The sequence below is a fragment of the Eurytemora carolleeae genome, unplaced genomic scaffold (genome assembly GCF_000591075.1).
Source record: "Eurytemora carolleeae unplaced genomic scaffold, Eaff_2.0 scaffold359, whole genome shotgun sequence".
Classification (NCBI taxonomy): domain Eukaryota; kingdom Metazoa; phylum Arthropoda; class Copepoda; order Calanoida; family Temoridae; genus Eurytemora; species Eurytemora carolleeae.
The window spans coordinates 217,152-228,268 of NW_019396374.1; the positions used below are offsets into that span (position 1 = coordinate 217,152).

The 11,117-nt window shown below is 31.8% G+C and overlaps 1 protein-coding gene across 2 annotated transcripts in view; it reads left to right on the plus strand.

Annotated features, from left to right (window-relative positions):
• Positions 1-3,745, plus strand: part of LOC111701989 (uncharacterized) — a 22,813-nt gene extending 19,068 nt beyond the window's left edge. For both annotated transcript variants that reach the window (XM_023473500.1, XM_023473501.1), the window contains 2 exons: positions 2,158-2,389; positions 2,988-3,745. In XM_023473500.1, the coding sequence (XP_023329268.1) occupies positions 2,158-2,389; positions 2,988-3,159 (404 nt within the window). In that variant the 3' untranslated portion in view covers positions 3,160-3,745. The remainder of the gene's footprint in view (positions 1-2,157; positions 2,390-2,987) is intronic.
• The last annotated feature ends 7,372 nt before the right edge of the window (positions 3,746-11,117 follow it).

The window sequence follows — 11,117 nt, forward strand, 5'->3', positions numbered from 1 at the left end:
CTTTGTTATTGTCAAGGCTGTATGTTTAACCCTATTCCTGCTGGCCCATTATATGGGGGGGAGGGGGGAGGAGGGGGTGGGGGAACATGGTACCTTATCCCTATATTAACATTTAATGGTGTACGTTGCAGATGAATAATTTAGAATGGTGTTTACAATGCATTGTTTGCTAAGTAAACAATGCCAATATATATAACCCTATGTATACAAACAAAAACTATCTTATTGTCCATATTTATCTGTACTATGTATAATGTATATTTACTAAGGGATCTGTTGGTTTTCTGTACAGTGGAGATAAACTCGCGGACTTTTTAAAAATAATTTCCCAGATTTCCTGAAATTTAGATATTTAATTTGGTGCGTAAAAATCAACATGAGGACATGTTTTACACATATTATTACTGCTTGTGTTTAAACAATGTAGCAGTTTGTTTTTAATCTTTGTGAAGAAACCATCTCAAGAACTGACGAGGGTCAACCCAGACCGAAATATATTTTCAATAAATGTGGAACTAACATCTACTTTTTTACTCTACAGAGGTTTGGTCCATCACCATCACTGAATTTTAAATGTAGCAATATTCCATTGAAACTGTGGAATAGGAAGACGACATGTGTATATTTAATGTTGTTATGTTATTCTTTATTTTTTTTTAATGAAATGTTCACTTTGCCATTTTCCTGTTTGCATTGCAGAAAAATGATAAATGTGAACTGGAACTGTACAAGACAAAAGAGATGTCAAAAGTTAAATGATATGTCAAGTCTCTGAGAGAACAGAGTGCAATATATTTTTTTATATGCTCTGCATAACTATCGATACATCTAATATATTGGATATTAATATAAAATATAAGATATAAATTCTTTAGATTGAATTTCTACAGTTTCAATCCAAAATATTGAATGAAACATTGGTATAAATTTTAGCATAAAGTTAAAATTAAAAACATTGTTTTCTTTTTAACAAGTCTTTTTCACCATTAAACAAGAAATACAATATAAAAATAATTTTCAGATCATATTTTTTTGTCAGACATTAAAGTAAAGGGTACAATTGTAAATCGGAAATGCCACACAAACTGTGTATTTTTCACACTTGAAGACATTTTTTTTTAATTTGTCTCAAATATAGGTATATTTTACTTACTACTAAAACCTGACAACCTAAAATTCGAAAATAAAATAGATGCTTATATATTCAACAAAAAAATCGCTTTTATTTAACAAAAAATTCGTTATTTGGCAGGCATCCAATTTTGACACTAAAACGCGATTGTATTGTTAAATATAAGCGATTTCTTTATTTCGAAATTAAGAGCTGTATAGCATAAACATTTGATCTAGCAGATTTAATGGTTTGGAATATCAAAGCTCTGGCAGATTTAATAGTTTGAAATATCAAAGGTGTAGCAGATTTAATAGTTTGAAATATCAAAGGTCTAGCAGATTTAATAGTTTGAAATATCAAATTGTCTAACAGATTTAATAATTTGAAATATCAAAGGTCTAACAGATTTAATAGTTTGAAATATCGAAGGTCTAGCAGATTTAATAGTTTGACCCATTTAACTGTGGAAGAAGATCTTGATCCCTTGAATCCCCTGGTATATAATCTGGATCCCTTGAATCCCCTGGTATATAATCTGGATCCCTGTTTTTAATAAGCGACGGAATAACATCCTAATGTTGTGAGGACGGAGACAAAATGTTGATTGATAGATAAATTAATTAATTCTCTTTCTAAAAATAGATTCTCGCCAGGGGTGAGGGAACAGTGTTTTTCTGTACTTTTCATTCTCAATATTATTTTAGTTTTTTTATTCTCATATTACAGATCCTTACAGATCCTTACATAATACAGTTTAATCAGAAAAGTTCTAAACGTATAAATTAATTTTTCATTTTTTTAGCCTTAATCCACATTTTCAGTATTTTTGTACACTTTAAAGGATCGATACCTCTCATTCTACCAGAAAAAAAGGAACAATCTCTTTTGGTGTCATAAAGTTAATTGTTAAATTTATCATTAATGATATTTACCTAATTATTATTACTATTATTATCATTATTATTATTATTATTATTATTATTATTATTAATGTTATTATTATCATTATTATTATTATAATTATTATTATTATCATTTTTTAGATGCGAGCCAAGTATCTTCAATGGAAGTAGGAGGAGGAGGGGGGAGTACCAACTCCACCAGACCATCATCTCACAATCTAAACACATTCAGTACCTTAGCAGGAACCAACTCAAACCTACTCATGGTAGCTCCTGGAGTAGGATCAGAGAGAGAGATAAGAACTGAGGATCCTGGAACCACGTCCTTGCAGGCAAACCAGCTCATAATGGAGATCAAACGGCTCAGAGAAAGGTAATTGAAAATATACGATTTTGTCCCACCCAAATAGTACAATAGGTGGCAACAGAGAAATGAACCATTAATACACGACGTCACAAGTGTCAAATATAAAAAGAAAAACGAAATTTTCTCCCATTAGCTGACATGTTTCCAAGGTTAAATAAAAAATTTGAAAACCGAAAATAAAGAACATATAAAACTGCACTTATTTTACTGTGAGATAAGCACTTTATCCTTAAATTATCACTTTTATTAATAATTTTGTCGGACACAAAAACTAAGTTGACACTTGTGACGTAAGAATACAGCTGTACTGAGAGTATAAAAATTCTACGTTGCCATCTATTGTAATAGAAGCTATTTGGTCCCACCCAGAAATCATTTCCGTGTGGATAAATTACACAAATTTTACATTTCTTAAAGCCGTTCAGATTGTCAATGCCCCTCCAATACAAGTTGTAAATATTTTTTTATAAATGTTAAAATCGACCCCCCCCCTTACTAAGCAATCATTGTTTACTAAATTTAGTTTGTTTCAATAAATAAATTTTTAAATCGAGAGTCACTCGAAATTATGGAAACAATCCCTTTAATCATGAAATTTTCTAAGGCTGAGAACCCTTGAATCTGAGAATACAAGTATGTCTGTCCAACTGTCTCAAACCCAGCGAAGTGTTGATCTTAGGCTTACAGAGATAGAACTCCAGATTGGTTGTGAGAGCGGAGAGGAGTCAGACTCAGGGAGTATAGAGGAGGAGAGAAACCAGGAGTCATTCATTTAGAGAAACAAGGAGTCCTTTATCTATAGAAACAATAAGTCCATTATCTATAAAAACCCTAGGAGTCCTTTATCTAGAGAAACTAGAAATTTATTATCTAGAGCAACCAAGAGTCCTTTATTAAGAGAAACCAGGAGTACTTTATCTAGAGAAACCAGGAGTTCTTTATCTAGAGAAACCAGGAGTCCTTTATCTAGAGAAACCTGGAGTCCTTTATCTAGAAAAACTAGGAGTCCTTTATCTAGAAAAACCAGGAGTCCTGTATCTAGAGAAACTAGGAGGCCATCAACTAGAGAAAGTCCTTTATCTATGGAAACAAGGAGTTCTTTATCTAGAGAATAGAGTTTTTCTTTATCTAGCGAGTGTACCGGAGTCCTTTATTTAGAGAATTTACTGGAGTTCTTTTATATAGAGAATATTCTGAAGTCCTTTTACCAGAGAAGAATCAAGGAGTAGCTCCACTAGAAAAACCAGAGTCATTCCACTAAAGAAACCAGGACTCATTGTTCCGGAGATACTGGATACTGGATACAGGATACTGTGAATACTGGCTACAGGATACTGGATACTGGATACTGGATACTGGATACAGGATACTGTGAATACTGGCTACAGGATACTGGATACTGGATACTGGATACTGGATACAGGATACTGAATACTGGCTTCGAGATACTGGATGCTAGATAGTGGATGCTGGATACTTTATACTGGATACTGGATATTGGATACTGGATACTGGAAACTGGATACCATATACTATGTACTAGATACTGGATACCAAATACTGTGTACTAGATACTGGATACAAGATACTGGATACAAGATCCTGAATGCTGGAAATTGGATACAGGATACTGGATACTGGGTACTGGACACTAAATCCAGAGATTGTAAACTGGATACTGAATACAGGACACTGTATACTAGATACTGGATACTGGATACGGGATACTGGATACTTTATACTGGATAATGGATACTGGATACTAGATACTGGATTAAAATAAAATAAAACCTTCCTGAAAGAATGATAAAGTTAAAACTATAATAAACTCCAGTATAATTTGTGATGAAAACAGTTAATGATAACAGAGTAATCTTGCTACAAAATCAAACTTAATCTCATTCTGTACTCAGACAGTTCACAGAATATAAAGTTCGGACGGTTGTACAACTTTTAAAACTGCCGCAGTTAAAAAGGATTTTTTTAAAGATTTATTTGAGAATAAGATAAAATCCTTTTCACCCGAATATTAAAATAATTGCACAATAAAGGCTTTATATTGGCAATCATGTATTTTAAACTTTGCTTTATATAAATCTAGTTCTTCATTTTGTATGTACGTTTAAAGTACATGATCCTTTATGTACTTTTCCAGCTCAAATCCCAGTAGCTTTGCTTTTTCATCACTATAGCCAGCATTTGTTATGCTTCAAATAAAAACAAAAGTTAAAAAAATGAGTTATGTGATGCAAGAAAAAAAAGATGCAGAAAATTTATTGAAAGATACACATACCAATCTAATTTTTGGAAAGATACACATACCAATCTAATTTTTTTTGATCTAATAATTTTTCTAGCAAGCTTGTCTAAAGCTGCACTCTATGCAAAATCAATTTTTTTTAAACTAAAAATATTTTAAAACTTTTTCCCCAAAATAATACGATTATATTAATACACTGAAGACGACTTTCGACGTAAAATTTGATTTATATCAAGCTATTACACAGCATACATACACAAAATAAATGGAAACAAAGATAAGCTATCAATTGAAAAAGCTTCTTTTTGATTATTTGAAAACTTGTAATTCAAAAAAAGATTGTAAACAACATAAACTTTAATAGAAAAGTCGTCTTCATTATATAGGTATTATCGCATTCCACCGTAGATAAATATTACAAAAAAAAACTATTTTGTAATGAAATTCATGATTAATTTAATATTTTAGTGAAATCAATAGATTAAAGCTTGCCAAAACGTTGTTAAAGATAAAAATGGTTGAATTTAGAATAATCTTGATCTTGACCAATAGAAGTATGAGTCTGTATAATTTTACTATTTATGTGTCTTTTAATTCCTATTTGTTCGGTTCTAAGTTCGGCCATTGTGATATGGAAATTATGAAAGGGACTTTCGGCGCAATTTCAGGTGACCCAACATTGCAATCATTTCATTAGCCCTGTAACCTTTAACTGCACAAGGTTATAATGCAAGGATAGTTATATCAGAGGTGTACGCATCTTTTGTACTGCAGTGTAATGTCTCTAGGCGGTAATGTAAAAACAAGACGGATGTTGAAGCCTGACATCCATCTTTCACATAAAAAATCAATGAAATATTCTTGTCATAGAAAACTATTTTGTGAATTATCAAAATTATCAAAATCTAATGCTTTTAACCTCCTCGGATACTAAACGAACACTGATGCATCTATTCTTGTTTACAAATTCCGCCCAGAGAGAACTGGTTTCAAAATGCACGCAGAGTATACGCAACTGCAATTAACTTTCCTAGCATTAGTACCTTGCGCACGCAACTGCAATTAACTTTCCTTTCATTATAACCATGCTGCTGCATAAGTTCGGGAGTCACTGACATAAAGAAATCACAACTCCAAATTATAAGTTTTCAATTTGAAAAAATAAAAAGGATTTCATGATACTTCTAGGTGTAAAGGATACCGTTGTGAATCGATCATGCAACTTTTTAAATGATTGTATGCTTAAAATTACGTCACAGTCCCTTTAAATGTAGAAATAAGTTTACTAAACTATCTTTTTATCTATACTTTTCATGCAGTATTATTTAAATCTTCTATTATTATCTAATAATTAAATATATATAACTTTGTTTTAAATTATTATTTTTTAATCACAACGTAGGATTTAAAACATAAAAAAGTATTTGTCAAATGATTTTAAATCCTTTACTAAGATCTGGTGTGGAGGAAATAATCAGTATAAAACACTTTTTAAGATTTAAATAACTAACTATTTATCTCTTCATGACACGTAAATGAAGAGATATGTAATTTTTTTAACTCTTAAACAAATTTTAAGGAGATTTTTCCACTTCTTAGCAAAATATAATATTTTAATTAACATCAAAATCTACCTTTTTTAGGTTTTAAAAACTGTAAAATCTATATATTTTTGTAACACATATTTTTGAGTTCAGAAATCAAATTTAATTAATGTTTTCGAAGTTATAAATCCGCAACTTCTTGGCAGAAAAATTCGCAATTAATTAGACTGCAGCCCTAGGGTTGCAATCTGACATTGCTACCCTGGTTTCAGGGTTGTAATGTAAATATCAGGGATTCAATAATGTCATAATTTTGCTCAAAAGTTGGAAAAAGATTTTACTTTTCTTACTTTTTTCCCAAACTGCTGAAAAAAACAATCAGGATTCAAGTCAAAACACCTAATTTTTTTCGGAATACATTAATATGCTGGTTTCTGAGTTATATAATCTAAATTTTCAGAAAATGCCACCAAGGAATTTTAAGTAAATCCATTTTAAAGAAACTAGCCTTAGAGGGCGCTTCGCGCCCATCTTCTAAATTAATTGTGAACATGTTCTCTTTGTGTATATCGTAAAACAAAACAAAAATAATTCGCAGATTTTCACAAAAAAATTCGTGGATTTTCAAAATTTTCAAAAATTTAATGAAGATCGAATTTTGATGGAGACAAATATTTGAAATTTTGATCATTCATAAACCTTCCCTGGGGTCCCTAGATGTAACACAAACAATTTGGGCCCGATCGGTTCAGCCGTTTTGACGTTTATTGGATACAAACAAACAAACAGACAAACAAACACCAAGACAACCAAGCCAAATTTATGTATAGATTGTAGAAATAAAGTGCATTTTTAAGTCTTAAACTCAATCGTAACTGTCGGTTCAATGATTAATCAAGATTATTCTGAGTTTTTTGCTATATGTTTAGAACTGTTGATGGCAGGGTCCCCAAATTTTGTGAATTTTCCTTAAAACATGTTTTAGCCAAAAAATCAAAGCCTTAAGTGAACTGTATAATTGCCCAATTACTGCCTAAAAAAAGACTTTTTCAAGTAAAATCAGTAAAAATTACATCAAAAAAACTTTTTTCGGGTGGCCTTTTGACAGTCAGGCAGTTGACTTAGGGGTCTGATTTTTTTCTACAAATTTTCATGACTGTTAAAGAAAAATAATAAAATATGGAGACCATGTCATATAGTGTTAAAAAAATACCTTCAAAAAACCCAGAAGAAGCAGAATGAAGTCTTGAAATGAAATTTTTGTTTAATTTAAGACCTGTGAATGCACTTGATTTCTACATTTTCTTAAAAATTGATTTGCTCCAAATTCCCGAGGTGGCATTTTCTGAAAATTAAGAATATAACTCAGTAGCCTGCATTTAAACATAATCCTAAGAAAAAGTTTATGTGTTTTGACTTGAAACCTGATGGTCCATTTTCAGCAGTGTGCCCCCCCCTCCCTCCCCTTAGTTTTTTAGTATCACAATTATTTATTATAAAAGTTTTTTTTGGCGCAAAAAAATAAGAAAACCGGTTTTCTGTCAAGCTAAGATCAACCTGCGGCCTTTAAAGCGTGAGACTGGAAGCATAATTTCAAGTAACCCTGTGCGAAGATGACAATGCCTGATTCACATCGACATTTACTTAAAAGTTTTGTCATCAAGTATGAATTAGATATCAATGTTAATCATTTTGAAAACTGATTCTTTTTAATTTTGACATTTTGGATTTATCTGAAAAAAAAACACTTTAAAGTCTAGAACAACGACAATATCTTCCACATTATTGATCATATGAAGGTTTCAAAGATACCGTTGTGAATCGGGCATTGCCATCTTGCATGAAGGTCTACTTAAAAGTTGAAAATACAGTTACTTAAGTTACTTATTATATAATCCCTTTTTGTGAATAATTATTCAAATTGCAAGCATCAACTGATAGAATGTTGCCAGTTCACCCTTCGCCAACTCAGTGATGGATTGTTGCCTTTTCACCCTCGTCAACTCAGCTCATGGATTGTTGCCTTCTTACCCTCGCGAACTCAGCTGATGAATTGTTGCCTTCTCATCCTCGCCAACTCAGCTGATGGATTGCTGCCTTCTCACCCTCGCGAACTCAGCTGACGGATTGTTGCTTTTTCACCCTCGCCAACTCAGCTGATGGATTGTTGCCTTCTCACCCTCGCTAACTCAGCTGATGGATTGTTGCCTTCTCACCCTCGCCAACTCAGCTGATGGATTGTTGCCTTCTCACCCTCGCCAACTCAGCTGATGGATTGTTGCCTTCTCGCCCTCGCTAACTCAGCTGATGGATTGTTGCCTTCTCATCCTCGTCAAATCAGCTGATTGCTATTTTGCCATCTCACCCTCTGTGAAAGGAGAAGCAAAGTCTAGATCTGGATCCTATCCTAATCTGAGGCTAGGTCCTCACAACAAAGGTTTGATAAAGCTGAAAGGAAATTGAATGTCCAGTCTGATTGAAAAGGTCTAGGTTGGTCGGATAAAAAGAGATTGCTTACTTTTTTAGAAATTATGCTGCAGTACCATTTATTTCATCTTTACTGTATCATTTTTTATGAGTGCATACTGTAAAAAAATAGTATTACACATAAAAACAACAAAATTTACGAAGAAAAGCATAGTGGTTTTCATGTCCTCTATCATTTAGTGTCATCTTTAAAGGGAGTGTTCGCGAAAAATGAAAGGGGGTATAGGCTTAATGCGATAAAAAAGCGCTTTTGATCGCTACTAATCTTACTTCTAAATGTGTTGCAACTTTCTCAATTTGTATGGACGTTACGTTCTTCAGTATAAGTCGTTTTTAACAGTTTTCTCCTTACAGACGCAACAGATAGAAGTAAGATTAGTAGCGATCAAAAGCGCTTTTTTATCGCATTAAGCCTATACCCCCTTTCATTTTTCGCGAACACTTCCTTTAAGCAGTTGTTTATATCTTTATATATATATACTTTACTTGTCTGTCTATCTGTTTGTATGTATCCAATAAACGTAAAAATAGCTGATCCGTTCAAGCCCAAACGCCCTCAAAGCCTAGTAAAATAAAAAATTTACGACACGAAACAAATTTCATATTTGAAAATTCAAACATTCGTTTGTTTAAAGATTTTCAGAATGATAAAGTCATTTCTTTTGTTCAACTGTCCTAGGTTTTGATTAAAACTTGTTAACTGCTTCAATAGAAATGAGGTTTGGTGGTCTCAACCCCATTTATATCATCAGGAGAGAAATAAAAGTTCCTATTACAGTGAAAACTAAATTTCATTCTAGGCGGTAAAACCTTCTTTGTCTCTAGATTTCGCGCATGCTCAGTTCGTTATAAAAGTTTGATGTTAGGATTCCTTTTAATAGATTATAGGTCTTGTAAAATGTACATAATTTTGAACTCATAATCTTGGTTGAAACACTTTCTCCTATGTTTCCTAAAGATCAGGTTTCCTAATGTTTAGAGGGGGTGGTACTATATCCCAGTGTGTAAACAAAGAAGAAAATAAGAACAAAATCATTATTTCTTTTGTGTCTAAAATAAGATATATTTCCTTCGATTAGTCTTCCTTCGTTTATATCTATCCTTCTGTACAGAAGAATTTATTATAGATTTCTAAACCAATTTTTCTCCGGAGATATCCAGATCTTTTCTTACAATTGTAGGATTTGAAGGAGAGATGGAAACTCTTGTATTGTGGAGATCAAGATCAATGCTTGATCTGGATCTTTAGTTAATCGGCAGATTAATTTATTCTTTATTCAATATCCGAATCAGATATCCGATGAATATCCAATCAGAAGTCAGGGAATTTGCGTTCACACGATGAGAGAACTGAGAAATTACAACTATTTAAAATAAAGAGATCAAGTAAATTATGTGTAAAATTTCAAATGGCACTGTAGTATATTATAGAAAATGTGACTGATGATCTATGTTCGTTAGTCCGTACAATAAATACTGTTTTTCTGTACAATATATAATGTTTGTCTTACAATGAATATGTTTTTCTGTACAATGAATATTGTCTGTTTGTCTGTACAATGAATATTGTCTGTTTGTCTGTACAATGAATATTGTCTGTTTGTCTGTACAATGAATATTGTCTGTTTGTCTGCACAGTGAATATTGTCTGTTTGTCTGAACAATGAATATTGTCTGTTTGTCTGTACAATGAATATTGTCTGTCTGTCTGTACTATGAATATTGTCTGTTTGTCTGTACAATGAATATTGTCTGTTTGGCTGTACAATGAATATTGTCTGTCTGTTCTGTAGTTTATAGAATACTTATCTCTCAATCCTTTAGTTAAAGAGATCTCATTAATTTTATAGTCTACAGTTTCTATTTTCAAGAAAATATTGAAGACAAACACAGTTTTCCAATACATCTCTATTCTTTTACATATACTTTGTATAAATCATTCATTGTTTTAAACATTTTTTTGTTTTGTTCTATAATCTTTGATTCTCTTTTTATACAATTCTCTTATAAAATTCTGTAATCTAAAATTCTCTTTAATCAATTCTCTTTTAACTACTCTCTTCTGTAAAATTCTCTTTTATCATTCTTTTTTACTACAATTCTCTTGTGTCAAATCATCTTTCTACATTTTCACTTTTACACTGCAATTCTCTTTTGTAAAATTCAGTCCTCTAAAATTCTCTTTTAATAAAACTATCCACTGTAAATTAGCCAATCTGCAATTCTTTAATCTTTGCTTCAATTATTTTATCCTCAATTCACTTTTCTTTAATTCTTTTATCTTCAATTCTTTTATCCTCAATTCTCTTTTCTTCAATTCTTTTATCCTCAATTCTCTTTTCTTCAATTCTTTTATCCTCAATTCTCTTTTCTTCAATTCTTTTATCCTCAATTCTCTTTTCTTTAATTCTTTTATCCTCAATTCTCTTTTGTCTTTAATTCT